The 18,396-nt window shown below is 31.6% G+C and overlaps 1 protein-coding gene and 1 long non-coding RNA gene across 10 annotated transcripts; one reads left to right on the top strand and one right to left on the bottom strand.

The window, feature by feature from the left end:
• Positions 1–774: 774 nt before the first annotated feature.
• Positions 775–18,315, bottom strand: LOC106793971 (phosphatidylcholine:ceramide cholinephosphotransferase 2-like). Of its 9 annotated transcripts, none has more exons than XM_014761298.1 (7): positions 16,526–16,956; positions 16,248–16,351; positions 2,544–2,923; positions 1,945–2,155; positions 1,569–1,843; positions 1,181–1,356; positions 775–1,069 (listed from the first exon to the last, which is right to left on the bottom strand). In XM_014761298.1, exons 2-7 carry the CDS (start codon positions 16,298–16,300, stop codon positions 914–916), a joined length of 1,251 nt encoding a protein of 416 aa, XP_014616784.1. In that variant the 5' UTR covers positions 16,301–16,351; positions 16,526–16,956; the 3' UTR covers positions 775–913. The 9 variants fall into 9 exon arrangements, with proteins under 9 accessions (XP_014616784.1, XP_014616789.1, XP_014616787.1 ...); XM_014761303.1 differs by lacking the exon at positions 16,248–16,351 and adding an exon at positions 14,673–14,815 and having other exon boundaries at positions 16,526–16,955; XM_014761301.1 differs by lacking the exon at positions 16,248–16,351 and adding an exon at positions 14,667–14,815 and having other exon boundaries at positions 16,526–16,955.
• On the top strand, positions 11,369–14,382 carry LOC106793972. The gene is made up of 3 exons (XR_001382485.1): positions 11,369–11,881; positions 12,709–13,616; positions 13,743–14,382. It is a non-coding gene; the product is annotated as an uncharacterized LOC106793972 (long non-coding RNA).
• Positions 18,316–18,396: the final 81 nt, after the last annotated feature.

Below are 18,396 nucleotides of genomic sequence, written 5' to 3' on the forward strand. Positions count from 1 at the left end.
CCTTTCTTCCGAAAATCAGAAATGACTCTCGTTATCGCTTGTATATGTTGACAGGTGATTAGTGTGTGAACGTGTGTGAATCGAAATGAAACATATATATATATACGTTCGTATAAATATCGGTGTGTGCGTTCGAATCTTTTCGATTAGATCTTTTTGTTCTTATCGTCAAGATATCTCTCCCCCTCCCGGCCCCACCTCTATAATCCTACCAATTCCCCTCTAAAACTTCTTCGCGCAAAACACAACGGATTTGAAGCTATTTTAAATTCCTTTGTTTTTTTTTTTGTTTACATAGGATACAATGCGCTAATTATTTCATTTCTTTTTCGTGAAAATCAGATAATACGTGAATTGCGACGCGATCGAATAAACTGCAGATTCCAATACGCGTACGCTGAACAAAATTTTTGGACCGCATCCCACGCGGTTTAACAAATACACGACCGATACAAAGTTTTGTGCGAGTTCCCTCTTCTTTTATTTCAAATTCACGATGTGAGAGAGAGAGAGAGAGAGAGAGAGAGAGAGAAAGAGAGAGAAAAGGTCGAGGATGTGATTCGCAATAATTCGCATAATTAATATATATATAAATATACATTTATATCATGGACACTTCCCTTCTGCCTAAGCTTTATCTTTCTAAGAATAAGCCTTAGGTGCAGACGAATATCTCTATGCATATGTATGATTCTGTATATGTATATGTATAATTCTCTCTCTCTCTCACTCTCTCTCTCTCTCTCTCTCTCTCTCTATTTCCCTCTCCCCCCTCCCCTCTCTATACATATATGTATATATATATATATATATATATATATATTTAAATATACATATATACATATACATGCAGCACATCACGCAGGAAGGATTTCGTTACTTATCAGTCTCTATCTTGGAGCCTGGGCAGATATTAACTATCTCGGTTAGGATGCTTGGCAAGAAATCTCCGAGGCCAAGGCAAAGGCCAATTGTATTGTCGTGGCACTGTACCACCTACGTTTTTCTCAAAATATTTGAAAATAGAAAACCACCAGAGCCGGGCCAGAAAATTATTTGGTCCGTTTTGCTGTAAATCAAAATAATAAAACAAAAAAGATAATTAAATCGTTCAATGTTAAAATACAATTTATGATTTAAAAGAGATATTTTGTGTTGGTGGTAGGATATGTTGACGTACCTTCAAATAAGAATTATTTGCTAATGTATGGTATATATACCATAAACGTGTAGTTACATAATATGCTATAAGAACATCCACCGTATAATGTCCATGAGCTACCAATACCATAACTATGCCAACAAAGACCGTAAGACCTGCTAACCAGTGAATCGGTTGACATCTCCTCGGAGAATCTGCAAGGAAAAATAAAAGTACATTTAAATAAAGTTTGATATATTATTATTAACCGATTATCTTAATAAAATTTCATAATATCAAAAATTGTCAGATGATAAAGATAAAAATATATCCTTGTTATCTTCTCAATGCAATTGTAAATAAAATCATATAGGATCTACGATAAATTCTAAAATATACTCTTAAAGAATATTTAAATATTACATACACTCCTTAATAATCAGGTAACTAAGTACAAGTACAACCGTGTGACCGCTGTAGATGTAATCTCCGCAATAAGTGTGTTTGCCATTTATCGACAAACCAAAACCGGATATAAGTTGCAGCACTCTTTTGGTAACAAGAAGAGGACTCGTGTTGTTCGCCTTTGGACTGCAGAAATAAGTTTTACTTGCGACCGGCAAAACGGTCACGTACATTGTAACGCTCCTCATCATGTACAGCAGGCCCATCAAAAGAAATATTCTTCTGACGACGATAAACCTACAGAGAAAGGAAGATTAAATTAAATTAATGAACGTGTTCATCGATTACGTCTATTACTTGAATGAAATCACGTATCAAGTCGTAAACGTTGAACGTACCTGTGTTTGTGAAAAATAAGGAAAACCATTGCCGAGTTGGACATTATCATAATGAGAACTTCGGATACATTAAGAGCCCAATCTTGGGCAGTAATATTATCCAGAACAACGTCTGGTAACGGGCCATAGTTATTTCGATCTGGAACACGTTCGTGCACCATCGCGAGTGAGGCCGTGGTCAGTATGAAGTTCACGACCATGAACAGGAAAGCTATTGGGGCAAGAAAATAATCAAACGATATAAAACAAAATCACGAGTACAATCATATTATACTGGTTAATAGAATCTTAACGAGCGTTGGTTACAAAATATGAGTATCGTTTTACAAATTTAATATAAACATTATTTCTAATCGATAATTTTCTTTACCGAGAGTACTACAAATCTTTCGATTTTATATTTAAATTAATACCATTTTAATATCTCCTTAATATATATATTCGCGCAAAGTTGTTTTAAATTAAATATAAAATATATTATTAATCCTAGCATATATATAAACCTTGATATTAACATTACCTAATTACTACTTTGCATATCATAGATATTGATTAAAGAAATCGTTTCAATAAATCTTTGTTAAGAATGAATGAATTACCAAGAAAAGTTTTCCATTTTTCTTTGGGAAATCGTGGCTCCTCGCGAAGCGGCGCCGGTATGTCGATTTTAACGACGCCGCTTCCTGGTCCATTCGTTATTCCTGGATGACGTCCAAGACCGTCGATTTTTTCCTCCTCGTCGTCCTCGTAATAATCCGAGCCGGAAGCCACCCCGGACGACCACTTGTCCTTACTCTTAGTTGGTGCACCAGGTAAAAGAGGTTGCCTTTGATAAACGTCACTCGATTGTGCCATTCCGCTGCTACTCCCATCAACAGCCGCCTCCACGTCCCTCTCGTGACCCTCCCCACCACCCAATGGTCGATCAAAACTTCCGTAATCGCTATGCAGACTCGTGACCTTGGGGTCCAATACCATCCTAAGATAAAAAGAAAGAGATAGAGAGAGAGTAGAAATACATCTTCCTTCAAGTACTTTCTTATTTAATTCAACTCTTTCCCTCCTCTTTCTAATAAATTATATTTATTTTTATATTGCAATAGAACAAACGTCAACATTTTTTAAATAAATCATTAACACATTCCTTAAACAAATAATTTTTTCCTTCAAACTCATACTCGACGCAACGTTACGAAACTTAACTACGAGTCTATAAGTTCCAATTTATTGTTAGTTTAATCATAATACCGTTTGAACTATAAAGTACTACTTGCTTACGCATAACTATCTATATACATATATATTCATATAATAGTATACAGGGTCTTTCGCCTAACTCGACTACCTAATATATCTCATTAAATTCGTACGATAGAATAAAATGTCAGAGGAAAAAAATATTCTATTCAAAGGCGCTGATATAGAATAAAATGCCGAAATTTTTTTCTCAAGATCATTTTTATCGAGATATCAAGGTCATCGTATTTTTTTTTAAATAGGACTGCATATTTATATTAGAATATTCTTATAGCTTATAAAAAAACGAATCCAACGATGTACAACATGTTGACCATCTGGTGACCTTTACCGAGAAAATTGAGAAATGTTGTCTCTTGTACATGATTTGCATGATTTGTACATTTTTTGCTTGTATAAGTATCTTACACGTTAATTTGCATTCGTTTCTTCATTTATTATCCTTCGAGCGCATACTGAAATTCCTGACAAACATTTTACAATTTTTTCGGTAAAGCTCACCTCATGGTCAACATGTTGTACATCGTTAGATTCGTTTTTTTATAAGCTGTAAGAATATTCTAATATAAATATGCAGTCCCATTTAAAGAAAAAAACGATGACCTTGATATCTCGACAAAAATGACGTTGAAAAAAAATTTCGGCCTTCATTATATCGGCGCCTACGAATAGAATATATTTTTCTATCGTACGAGATAAACAGGATATTTTAGGTGGTCAAGTTAGGCGAAAAACCCTATATATATATATCTATCTATACAGTGTAGATATACAGGATTCGTATGAATTTTTAAACCCAACATCACACTAACCGATCGAATTCAACCGTAAACTTTTCCTTCTTACTTCGAACAGAAAGAAACCCGTTTAATAAACCACATACGTATGCACGATATTACGTTGTTACGTATACGTTTATTCGTACGCAGTATGAATATAATTATTTTGTTTTCTCATTTTAAACGTTAGAGAAAAAGAGAAAGGAATATCGGTTGTTAATTATACTCATCGATAACACGTACTATTGGTATTTCCATAATTCATTTACTTGATCATATTAGCGAGAATTAATGAGAACACGAATCGTACGCAAAATCTTTTTACCTATCATTTATTCATAAAAAAAAACGAATAGAAAATATTATTCAGTTAACTTCAAATTCGAGATTTATGGGATATGTTAAATTATGTACGTATATTGTATATTGAATTGGCAAATAAGTATTGAGTATAATGGACACCAATTTATTATTAATAAATAATGGCAATAAAAATATATATATTAAGGAAAAAGAAGGGAAAAAAAATTAATTATTATGTGTAGAGAGTTCCACTTTCAAAAAGAAGAGAAAAACAAAATGGCACGTATCTCGACCTCGATAGATCTTGGCGTAACCGAGAACTGCACACCATAGTGTCTCTGAGATTTAATATTTTTCAACGCGACATAGATACGCGACATTCTTTTTATATTTTTCTCTCTTTTCTTTTTCTTTATAAAAAATAATACATATATATTTATCGAATGGAATACAACCGGACATGTGATAAATCAGGATACCCGGGTATATATGAATGAAATCGTCATCATAATCATTACGACGATGACTTTCACTTTATTTATTTTCATAATCATTTATTCCTCGCGATGAAAATACGATTGAATCACCTGACACTTTTTTGTTGGGTCGTGAATAAAAATGAACTCATTAATAATAATTGCATACGACGATGACTTTCGATTTAATTTAACATATTTTTTTCTTATTAGTCTTTATTTCTTCTTACGTCGAAAAGATTTGACAAATTTCATGTATATAGAGAATGTCTTTTTTAATTTATATTAAAAAAAAAGAATATATATTATAATAATTCTAAATAATGGTTTGTAAATGAACGACGCCATTGGGTTAGTGTAATAAAACATTGACGAAGATTATCGAATGAAATATTGTTTACTATTCGTATTTACAGTTAGCTACGTTTAAGAGATCGAAGACTCCTATTTCGTTCTAAGTAGCAAATCAAATAGGAAAGGCAATTTGCGAGAGTATTGCCAACCGCATTGAGCATAAAACAGTCAACAGTTAGATGCCTTGAGTAATCATCAAATTAAAATCTTATCTCTCTTTCAATTTTCTTTCTATTATCTTACGTAAACGATTGATAGAGAATACAAGTTTTTTTTTCCAGATCTCAATGTATATATTTAACTGTAAGCTTAAATTTACACATACGAGAGGATCATCACATTCAAGGGCACATATGCAAATACTATTATTTCCACAATTAAATTATCATCTCGTAAAGAATAGACAAACTATGCGTCTAATGTTAATTCCGTTTAAACAAAAAAGAAATAAAAAAAAAAGTTGTAGAAAACAATTGATTTAGAACGTTAGAAGTATTGAAAATTCGCGCCATTGCAACTTATCACCAATAATGCCACTGTCAACAGGCAATGCAAATAAAATTTGTCGTAATTTTTCAACAACAAAATAAAGTAAATAAAAATATAGAAATAAATGGAACTTTGTGCAAGAAAAGACACAACAAATATTCACCACTGTGTTTTTTATTAACGAGGGAAACCCAAATGAAATACGTGTGTCAGTTAAAAACGGATGAGAATAATAACGGAAACCCAAAGAGAAGCTAGGTAATCGTACAGTCTCTAACTAAAGCCTGATAAAGAGTGTATCAATCACGTGAACTTGTGACAGCGTAAGCTTAGTAAAAATATTTTATCAGTGAACGATTATTATGTTTTTAGAATTTCATTTACTTTCATCGCGAGTAGCAAAGATGATTGTGCCGCTAAATATACACGCGCATATTGTCAACAAAAAAATTAGCATATTGTGCTAAAAAAATATGCAAAATATTAAACGTGTTAAATTTTAAAATATCTCAACGTGCGTGTGCATACACATATACATATATACGTACGTATAATTATAAATATTACGCGTATATATAAACGATAGATATATAAAATATAAATGAAAAGAAAGAAGAACATTTTCTCTCACGTTCTACCGTTTTGTTTTACAAATATATATGAGAAACACGAAGACTTGTTTTTTTTTTTTAGATACATCAATGCAGTAGAAGCCCCAAAAATTGTTACAAGATTTTAATAATTAATTACTTTTTTCTCCGACTAACTTTTAAGGCTAATTTTTTTGGTCGAACTGTACAAAAGTTCTCGAGCTTGTAATAAAGCAATTGGAATTGAAAACAAATTAAGCCGGTCTTTCGATTTTGTTTAAATGGTCTCGGGTTTTTTTATATTCACTCTTAACGTATGTGCGCGAAAGATATGCATAAATAAAAAGGAAGATTTTCTTTTTCTTTAATCAATTATACGAGAGTTTTCACATTATTACATATAAGACATACGAGGAAGACCTTTAAACGCGTACAGAATAAAAGAAAGAATAAAAAAAAAGAGATGCGAATGGAATTAAGGTTAAACCCTTGAGTCATCTACCGTGAAACGTTTCCATTGTATTCGTTAAATCGATCGATAGAAAGAAAAAGAGAAAAAGAAAATCTCTCGAAACTCTCGAAGGACTTTTCCTCGTTGTTCTCTTCGTTTCATTTCTTTCATTTTCTCTACGTTTCTCTACGTTTCTTTTCTTTTCTTTTCTTTTTTTTTTTTGCTTTTCTTTGCTTTTCTTTTCTTTTCTTTTCTTTTCTTTTTTTTGCTTTGCTTTGCTTTGCTTTTCTTTTCTTTTCTTTTCTTTTCTTTCCGTTTCGTTTCATTTCGTTTCATCCCTCGACTCATCCCTCTCGTAACTGTCGGAGACGAATTCGTACGAATGGGCCAACGTGGATTTCTTTTTCTCTTTTATTTCATCGTTTGTTTCCCCTTTTTTACTTTTCTTTATTTTTCTTTTTATAATTAAAGTAAAGAAGGGCTGAAAAGTTCTGAGTCCAAATTGTGAAGGACTGTAATAGAATGAGAAGTTACATGTTATGCATTAACAAGAATTAAAAAGGATTGCAAGATTTGTTCTCAACGAATAAAGTCTGGTGAAAGACATCAAATCACATATAACTGTAATACTTGCCCCGACAACCAGAGGATGCATCTTGCAGATTGCTTAATGTTTAACAATTAATGTCCTTCTTTGATATTGATTTTGATTTTCTTATATAAAATGTTAAATTAATAATCCTAAATATCAAGAAATTACATTAAAATATGCGATATATCTTAAATGATTGTTAATTAATCTAAAAAAAATGTATATCGTTGTCTAAAAGCACTGAATATATATTCGGTGCACCGTCTCCTTTAAAATCCACCGTTGAACTGAGTCATTGTCCTCTATTAAATTTCTTTTAATAAATATTATTTATCTGATTTTCCTAACGTTGCGCATGTGTATAAAGTAAATAATCCACCTAATCAATAAAATTTAAGATTATAACGTTTTTTGTTTTTAGCATATTTTTCATTTTTATGTAATAACAATGAGAAACAAAATAATATGAAAATACTAATCAAATAAGTGTAAATGAAAATAATGGTCGATTAAAAATTCCAAAATTATTTTTTTTAATTAATTACTGATTATTATAATTTCTTTTCTCTCTCTCTTTCTCTCTCAGCTAAAATACAACACATTAGCATGTCGTACACATGTCACTTGAATCGCTTTTCTTGATTATTCTTTTCGCATTGTGTGTTTTTATAATTAATCAAAAATTAAAATAACGATAGAGCATCTACACAACAGCAACAAACGTGTTGATACTATTTTCTCAATTTTCTTTTTCTATTTCTCTCTCTCGTTGAGATATTCAAACAAAATCCTATTAGATTCTTACGAATGTAAACATGTATATGTACATATAAGCACATATATTTTTATGTAGATGTAAACGTGTATCTCTGCGGCAACAGGTTACTGACATAGTTATGCTTGCTTAGGTAAGAACAAGAGCACGAACGATTGACTGAACATAATCTTATTGGCCTATAATCCATGATAAACACATACATATATGTACATACATACACACATGTTTGAAAAGTGTGTCAGATATAGGCCAAAGTTAACTAATACGAAAAAAAGATTGAAAAATATCTAATACATCGAAGAATATGTACCATTTGTTATCAGTCAATTATCTAATAAATAAAATAATGAGAAAATTTGAGAAATTCAATATTACAAAAAATAATCAAAATAAAAATATATTTTTGTTCAAGATAAATGATCGTTATTTATAAAAGATTTGTTCAAAGATACTCGTTTATGCGAAACTTTGTCGAGACCTTGCAAATGTAAAAAAGAAAAATAAAGAAAAAGTAAAAAAATAATGAGAGGTGGGGTAGGAGGGAAGGGGGGGATAATTTAATTATCAAGCTTGATCGAAGATTCCATATACATACTTCACTCTATCGCGAACATAGTTCTTTTTATAAATATTTGAAAATAATTGCGTGGCAAAGAATAACCCGTTCTCTAACTCGTAACTCTTTCACGTCTTTTCGCGATTCTTTTTCCATTATTATTTCACGAGTAAAAGGCAGAGATAACAGTAGACTCGTTCTAACATTGTTCACAAACAATTCCTTTTACTATTTCAACTTCTTACATATTATATACCTAGGGGGTAAGTTCATAGATGAAATATTTTTTTACGGATATAAGATTACTTTTAAATAATTTTGTTCGGATTGCAACAAAGTTTCTGGATTTATTTTACAATCTGGGGAAAACAAGTAATTACAAAAATTGATTAATTGCAATCACTTACAAAAGTTTTACCTACCATGTGATTTGAAAAATATCGAGCCTAACACATAAGAACAATTGTTTTTCGGTCAAATCAACTTTTACTTCTTTTTTTTAAATCAAAGAGTGTTTCTTGATTTACTCAAAACTAGTCAACCCATTCACTTTTATAAAAAGAAAACATTAACTATCTCTAGGCAAAGAAATGATTCATATATTAAATTTCTTCCGTACGAGATAATTATATATAAAAAAGATAAAAACAAATAAAAATAAGTATAATTTACCATTCTCTGGATAAATTCGTAGCCTTATCATCCTCCATTTTATTATCTTTGTTAAAAAAAAAAAAAAAAAAGTAATTTAACTAAAAAGCAAAAAGAAATTAGATCAATTGTGAAAATAGAAAACTATAATAAATGACAGGCAGATAAGAAAGTTCTAGAAACAAAGTCTACAATAATTATTGCACGATAAAAGTTAGTTCGACATTTGCATCGTTAAGGAAAAGATATATTGTATGAGATACACCGAGTGCCACTATTTATCTCTAAACAGTATCCTCGAGATGATAATTCATTGAATGCTATGGTCCACAGATTTCGTAACAACACATTCCTTCTTGATCATTGCAACACACAATAATAACTCCTTAATTATTTTAATTAATAGTTAAATATTAAAAGACACATATATAATACACAATAACATTTGTTAATTTTTTAATTAAATTTTAAATTGAAATATCTAGGAGAAAAGAAGCTTTCCATCAAGAATCCAATAGATTATAACGATTCCTTATATTCACACTAATCGCACTGAATGATTCGTCTTTGAAAATTGTTTCGTTAATTATATTGTAATATTCCCTATTATTTTTAAATGATATTCTTTTATCTTTCGTCTTATCGATCAAACTGTATTATAATTTGTTTCACCGAGGTCTATAAATACACACACGCATAAACACGGAAAATAATAAACCGATGATATCGTATAACTATTTGTAATCGGATAAAAATGCGGTAATGAAGAGATTAATTCGCAAAACTCAAAGATGACATTAGCTCCTCGCTCTTGCAAATCTTTGAATCTACTTGGAGCACATTCGACGTACACTGCATTTTTTTACGTCCAAGAGATTAACGTTAATCACTGGTTCGCGGTTACTCCCTTTCCTTCCTTCTCCTTCTCCTTCTCCTTCTCCTTCTCCTTCTCTCTCACTCTCTCACTCTCTTTTCCTATTCAACAGACGAACAATTGTATGTACGAATACAATGGATCGAATGTGTTTTACAAAAGTTACGATTAGATCATTTTTAAACGTGAATAATGATCCTTTCGCAATATTTATATGCGCGCACACGCGTATTCCTGATAAAATGATAATTTCGATAATGAGCCTAAATGCACGTAAAATACGTATAATAATCGAGTGAACTGTTATTATTATTATCATCACATATTTTTCACACACGCATTATCAACGGTTAACCAGAAAGAAAAATAATATAATTCCTTTAATTCCTGTCACGTAATTCAATAATCTTCTAACAACAATGAATTCATTGAAATGTTTTTCAGCCTAACGTGTGTGTGGAAACAATTTTTTTTTCAATAATTTTATTTTATTTTCTATTAATAAAAAGTCTATTTTTCTCTCTCGTGGCATATAAATACTTTTTTCACTCACCCACGTAATATAAAGAAAAATTATTCGATTTAGAAAAAGTATCTCCGAATTATTCTTTACGACATCGTCCGTCACAACTGTTTATACGCATAAGTTTATTCGTATGTGTATGTTCTATGATAAATAGCATCCTATCTTCCATAGGAGTCGTTCGGAAATATGAATAACGTAAAGGGGAAATTGAAAGACAAACATTAGGAAAAATATCTATAGAAGAATCAATAAAGTTATTGGAACAAGAAAGTTCCTGAGAAACTAACTGAAACTCCTCTATGAAAAGTTTTGGTCGTCCCTCTTTTCTCCTAAGTTTCGAACATATTTACGTACCTACATTTGTGTGTCTTTATTTAGAACTAATTCAAACCCGTTCGATCTTTTCCACTTTGGTGATTTAATCGAACGGTGTTCCGTTTTAAAACGAGGATACGATGAACGAATAATCTATGCACAAATAATTTTCAATATTTTTTTTTATTATCGCGTGAAATCTACTGTTGTATTTAACAAAATATAATAGACGATGAGCCAATCATTTTTTTCTTTTTTTAAAGGGAGGGGGAGAGGTAATTATACATCGATGGATCGAAAAGTTTTAAGCCTAATACAAAAACGATTTCAACTAAAAGAAAAATTATCTTATAAAATGTTACAAAAGAAAGATAATTATTTTGTAAAGTTCTTTAGAAATTCTTGAAATACCTAAAATAGTTGTTAAATAATTGGCAAAGAAATTTTCTATTTTTTTTCTAACACATTAAAGAAAAATTTCTTAACTTCAAATAATATAGAGAAACGAACGGAAAAGGGAAAGTCGAACGGTAGGAATTATTTCTACATCCTCTTTTAGTTTAATTTTCTTGAATTTGTGTAATATTTGAAGCCTCGAAAAACTTGCATTACATTTCTCGTGGTCTCTCTCTCTCTCTCTCTCTCTCTCGTCTACCTACTATCAGTTATCAATTACGTCAACAACATAAAATTACCGTTAATCTAAGCCATGACTCATTTTCTCCTTCTTACCGTCTCTGATTCATATTTATACTCGTAGAATGAAACGACGTCTCGTGCATTTAACATCGATGTAAAGAAAATAAGAAGAAGATTTTCGTTAATTAGAGTGGAAAAAATAAAAGAACGACGACTATTACGAGTGAAAAATAATTTAGCAATGATGCAGATCTTTCTTATTCGTCGTCTACGTTTTCATCTTCTAATTTAGAAGATCTTATCTCTGGTAAGTTCATATATACGGGGTGCTCAAATTAATTAAATATCCAAAATAATTACGAATCGACGTATGTCGTAATGTAAACCAACAAATATTTATTACGCTTATATTTTCTCCCTAATTTTTCTACACACAAATTCTATATTACGTAATATGGAATTAATTGTCAGATAATTAAATTTATATTCAGCGAATATATAGAGAACAAAAAAATGAATGGGAATGGAGAGATTAATCGAGATAAAATTATTTTATCAGATTACATGGAGCTAAGTATAGTTAATCCCTTCATTATACGAGTTAATCACGAAAGATAATGAACTTTTCTTTTTATAACTTGATCGAATTTTAATATTCATTTATGTAATAATAAAATCTGAGATATAAAAAGAATAAGACGATTTATAAGGAAGAAAAGTATGAAAATACTTGAATAATATCGCGCATTTTTGCACTATACAACACAATAGAGAAATAATTAAATGTTTCTAACATACCAATCAAGAGATACAAATAAACGATCATTAAGGTAATCTCGTGTCGTGTAAACTCGCTAACAATGAGCGTGATATTAACGTGAAGCACTCTTTAATTCTATAACATTAACGGATATCACGGAATAACAGAGAACATTTGTAATCCGAAAGAAAATTTTCTTAGATCGTCTAGAAGAAAAATATTAAGAAGAAAAATATTAAGAAGAAAAAGAAAAATATTGACCAAACATCTAATCACGCGTATTTACATACACAAAACATAATATATTATCGTTCTTCCGAAAAAAATCTACGAATACACGAAAGTTTTTCATCGATCGTTTTTCTCTCTAACAGAAAATCGAAGAAATGCGAAATACGAGTTAGTCACGCACGTTCCTATTTTTCGAGGAAAACTATGGAACGACGTCGTTCAAGACAAATGGCGTTCTTTTGGTTAAAAGACGAAAAGCGAATAGGTGAGTAAGAATGAGAAGGAATACTAGAAATAGGAGAAAAAAAAAAAGAATAGAATGGTAAAAGGACGAAATACCACGTAAAAGTTTTACCTGAGTCCAAAAGGACAGAAAGAGATGACAAAAAAAAAGGGGAGAGGAAAAGGTTCGATTCATAGAAAATAATTCTTGAATCGATCGAAAAGAATTCGTATGAAGGTAACTTAGAAGACGCAAAAAGAGATCATACATTATTACAACCACAACTATAAATTTGTGATGATAGTAACGGTTACATAATTGGCGGGGCCGCCCCTTCCTGAGCAATAACTTTAAAATCCCACGTATTACACGATACTAATCTATGTGTGTCGAGTATGTGTGACGTCGAACAGATAGAGTGAATTAATTTAGGTATATGAACATTACTGTCGCATGTTAAACAGAGAGAGAGAGAGAGAGAAAGATGTTAAAAGATAATAATTCAAGAGTTGGAATCATTTATATAGAATGAACAAAAGGAAAAATATATAACAAGATATATATTCATTGTTAGAATCATCATAAATCATAAATTTGCACTAAGCGTTTCATTTTACAACGATATGATCCCGATCGATATCTTTTAACTCATTGCAATTTTTTAAAATAAACAATTTACACGCATTACGTATGTATATAAATATGTTTACTGATTTTACTACAAATTATTTTAAATTTGTCGTCATATTCAACGGGGTGACAAACGACAAACTCATATTGTACACCGAAGCCTTGTAACATTCACCTAAAACCACGAATACGTACAAGGTGAGTTGCAAGTTTTGTAAATGATTATTTTAACGCTAAACTTAACAACATTTAATATTAAAAATTCTTTAAAAAAAAAATCAATTACTTGTGTTTCTTTTTAACTTATTATTAACTTTATTTTAGATTTCAGAACATATGATATTCAAGGCTAAGAGAACTCTTGGTTCATCCTGTATCCAAGACGAAAAGAAAGGACTTGAGATAAATGAGAACATGAGAAATCCGGGATTTAATTAAAAAAAAAAAACAAAAAAAAAAGAAATGCCTACACCCCGAACTTACCGAGTAATTTTGATCAAAACCAAGATTTTAAGTGAAAGTTAAAAAGACTAAGGTAGTTACACACATGCTACGCAAGGTCACTTGATAGTAGCTCTATATCAAAAGTTAATGCGTTTAAAATGGCGCCACACACGCAGCAGTGTGTCTGCTTGCTCGTACTCTGAACTAAATACATATTTACGTTGAAGGAAATATTTCTTAAGCCATACACAGACATATATATATATATATACATAGATACATACACGTTTCTAAAAGTGATCAAAGGAAAAACACGTTTGTTCGCTCCTTCGTATTATATAAAATAAATTAAAAAATAAGAGAACGTATTTTTATAAAGAAAATACGCAACAAATTTTTTCAAATCGTATCAATAATAAGATGATTGAGTATTGAAATAAAAATTAGGGATTGATGAAATTATTCCTGAATTAAAGGGAACTCTCTCTCTCTCTCTCTCTCTCTCTCTCTCTCTCTCTCTCTCTCTCTCTCTCTCTCTCTCCTTTCTCTCTTCCTCTCTTTTTCTCTCTTTCTATTTCTATTTCTTCCTACGTCAAATGATTGAAGATCTTTCTACCTCTGTCTTTCTGAAACTTTTTTTCTCTCTTGAAAGGGCGGTAGATTTCAAAGGGTGTAATATCGAAGGTGGGAGCGCCGTTGCGTATTAATTAGTAAACGATTACATACATACGCACAATGTCTATATATATATACATATATATATATATGTACAAACATGCAAATATGTAATATAAATACACGTACACGTACATGTGTGTATCTGTTAGAACGACGACGACGACGACGACGACGACGACGACGACGATGAACACATTCTAATAGTAGTAGTTTATTCTATGTTGGTCTTTCGAGTGCACGTGTACTCTCGGCTCACTCGGAAGTGCGCGCGCGCACTAACCAGAAAAAGAGAAAGAGAAAGAGAGAGATGGAGAACGCTTACTACGGTCGTACAGGTGGTTAAACGCGTTGATCTTGCTATTACCTTATTGGTAAATACACGCTCCAGAAATAAAAAGATGATAAAAATGAAGATGAAGATAAAGAAAAGCGATCGATTCGAAGGATCAATTTTTTATGAAAACTAAGAACTCTAATGCGAGAACAGAAGCAATTACGTGACCTATTCTCCCTTTCCCGTTACCAATAATAATTGACTCTAAACGTAACAGACTTAAGAAAGAATGGGAAATAGAAAGAGAATGTTCTTCGCGATATTGCTCATGCATGACTGACTTACATTAGATTCTAAAATCGACTTATTTATTGTCATACCCAATGTAGATGTTGCGTAGGTGCGAAACTACTCTTCAAGAAAAAGAGAGAGAGAGAGAGAGAGAGAGAGTGAAGGATTAGAATAGAGAACGATATAACTGTGATGTAAACGTGTATCTCGAGAAAAAGAGAGAGAAAGAGAGCTAGCTAGCTGGTGTGCGCATTCAAACATGTAGCATTAGATTTGATGACTGCCAAGGTTAACTGATTTCCATGAGAATCAATGGCCAGATGTTTCTTCGTGCCTCTCTCTCTCCCTCGCTCTCTCTAATAACATAAGGAAATATCTAGTATCATCGAAGAATTATTATATACTATTTGCAAATACATTTTACATGCCATTTCTCCAACTATAAATAATAACTTTTGATAAATGGGTTTATGCGTTACATTTCATATGGTATTGAAGTGTTATAGTAAAAGAGTATTTAAGGAAATATATAATAGCGCATTGTATATTTGATAAATTGGAATTCTTAATATGTCTTTTCCTAGCATTAAATGGTCGTATAAAAGATTTCTAATTATGATTCAAATATAATCTAAGGAGAGTGCGGGTTACAGGGAGATAATGCTGTCGTCTATAGATTTACTAAGAAGCATGCTACTACATACAGGCCTGAAATATTAAAATATCTATATCGATATTAGATAAGTTCAAAATTGTTTTTCTAATGTATTTGCGCTTGGTATATCTTAAAATGCATTAGTGTATTATTAACACATACAAAACATTCAAAAGTAAATAATACAACGCAATAAATCATAGGATTTTTCAAAGATCAGCGAGATTTAAGAAAAACAATTAAACGTACAATTTACAAACTAGACAATATAATAAGCACGCATAAGAATTAATAAGGTGTTTGTATCATTTACTCCCAATCGTATACATGTGGCGCTATAACTGTGAGTCTTCGTCAATCTATAAACCAAAGTACTAAGGAGGACATTAAAGCTAGATAGAACTAAATAATATAAAAATTAAAATAAAAGTAATCTAAAGAGAAAGCAATATAGATAACTAAATGTAAGAATAAGACCTCGCCATACCTTGTTAAAGCACTGGGTAATTCTACCTTGACGGGTAGCCTTAACTTATGCATTTTATCTATACGTATATATCTGCGCACTAGGACTGTATAGTTCTCATTATTCTGCAATAGTACGTGCTAATATAAGATGCGTGCGATACGTAAATACGATAGAACGATGAGAGAAAAAACATAACCAACAAAAAGAAGAGAATAATAGCCTCGGTAAGGAACACACGATGATGTCACGGTAAAAAAATGTACATATGAACAAGCACATTACCAAACAACACTAACCAACTATATACACGAAGGAGGGGAGGAGGTGTTGAAAAGAATTATTTTACATGGACACTGAGACGATATACGAGTCTTCCGTCGATATCGCGATCTTTGAAGGAGACTTCTGATAAATTAGATCTACGGCGCAAACTCATAACAATATTTCTTCTGTCATTTCGACAACAACCGGTTCAATCGAACGTTTTTATTACTCGCGAAAATCACCACCACGTCACGCACACTATCATCCACACTCATGACTCGTTAGACGTGCACTGTCTTCCACTGCACTTCGACCGTACTGACTGTAAATATAAATATAAAGATGGCGTCGACTGATCAAGCTCAAATACGAGATTAGGTTAGATCGCAACGTTCGACAGAGAATGAACATTCGATTGGTCGTAACTCTACTTTCAAAGATATTACACCAATCTAGTACGTCCTTTTCACCGATACCACTACTAATTTGCATGACAATAGACTTTAAATCCCCTCCAACCAAGAATGAGTGAGCGACGAATAAGTCAATGAGTGAGAGAGAAAGAAAAGAGAGCAAAAGGGAGGGGAAGATAAATAATAAGAGAAAGATAAAATAAAACAGACATATGAATAAATAAGAGATTAGAGAAAAAATAAACTAAATATATACATAGATTCTAACTTAAATAAATGCTCTCTTATTTAAAAATAATATAAACGAGAATTCACTTTGATACCGACCGTCGTCAAAATCGTCTTCTTAACTTTTTTATGGCGGGATATTCGAACGACATAGAAAAACATTGAACATTCTAATTAGAAAATAACACGACAGATCTCTTACAATAATTATTATTAAATTATAGATAGTTGTTTCGAAGTAATTTGAACCAATAAAAAGATCGCTAAAAATAATTTACTGGATAATACGATAATAATTTTAAAATATGCATGTCATAGTTGAAATGTTACAAAAAAAAGCAAGTATACCATACACATCTTTATAAAGAATCGCGATAATATGACCGGTATAATCTTAAATATAAAGTAAAATTATTAAGAAAGTACTAACAATATTATAATAATAATTCTGGATTGTTTCGATCTAGAAAGTTCTTCTCTCACCTGAGTAATGCTTTCCTCCAGCAGTAATCCGTTTCGATTACAAGCAACTGTAATTTCATCATATACGTCGACGTTGCCCACGGCATATAAAATTTCCTCGTACGCAGACGAACGATGCACCCACGCACGGTACGATGAAAAAATTTTCTTTAATCACTTTCTAGCTTTCCACACATTTCAATTTGTTACAGTAGTAAACGTAAAAACCGATTCAATTCACGAGAGATGATGATCGCGACGATTGATCATATGGGAACATACGGTCAACCTTGTTCGGGTAAACAATTCAACAATTTCCTTTATTATACAAGAATAATTGTATGACAAGGAATTTCTTTCTATTATTTCTTTCTCTTTCTTTTTTTTATTCTTTTTTATTTATTTATTTTTTCCTTCTTTTTTGTTTTGATAGCGTAACTCCTGTACGAAAAAATCGTCCCTCGCCAATGTTAGTTACTATCACGATACGTTAACCGAATACCACGACATGGTCGATGAGTGTTGTTCGCTAATGAATGATTTGCTATGTAACACTTTTCCAGGTTCGTCGACGACGCAACTCCCTCGAAGAAACGTTTTGCCACGTTCGCATTGCGTCTTGCTGCAATAGAACTCCAGCAACGTCGTTAAAAGGGGTAGCTAAGCTTTCACAGAATTCCTACTGCGAAGCTGCTGGAACATAACTTCGACACCCCCGTAAACTACTTACATATATATCTACACGTATATGCACACCATATATATAGAAGTTCTTTTGTGAGAATCCTCCGCTTGCAAAT

This window comes from Polistes canadensis, unplaced genomic scaffold (assembly GCF_001313835.1).
Source record: "Polistes canadensis isolate GaletaPanama2010 unplaced genomic scaffold, ASM131383v1 scaffold_21, whole genome shotgun sequence".
Classification (NCBI taxonomy): Eukaryota; Metazoa; Arthropoda; class Insecta; order Hymenoptera; family Vespidae; genus Polistes; species Polistes canadensis.

What these genes read in the sequence shown, in the direction of transcription:
- LOC106793971 (XM_014761297.1), bottom strand. Translation starts at nt 17,703, where the DNA reads ATGCCGTGGGCAACGTCGACGTATATGATGAAATTACAGTTGCTTGTA. An exon ending in TGGAGGAAAGCATTACTCAG is followed by an intron (nt 2,924 to 17,617) that starts GTGAGAGAAGAA and finishes TTTTTATCTTAG; the next exon opens with GATGGTATTGGACCCCAAGG. An exon ending in TTACCTGATTATTAAGGAGT is followed by an intron (nt 1,357 to 1,568) that starts GTATGTAATATT and finishes TTTTCCTTGCAG; the next exon opens with ATTCTCCGAGGAGATGTCAA.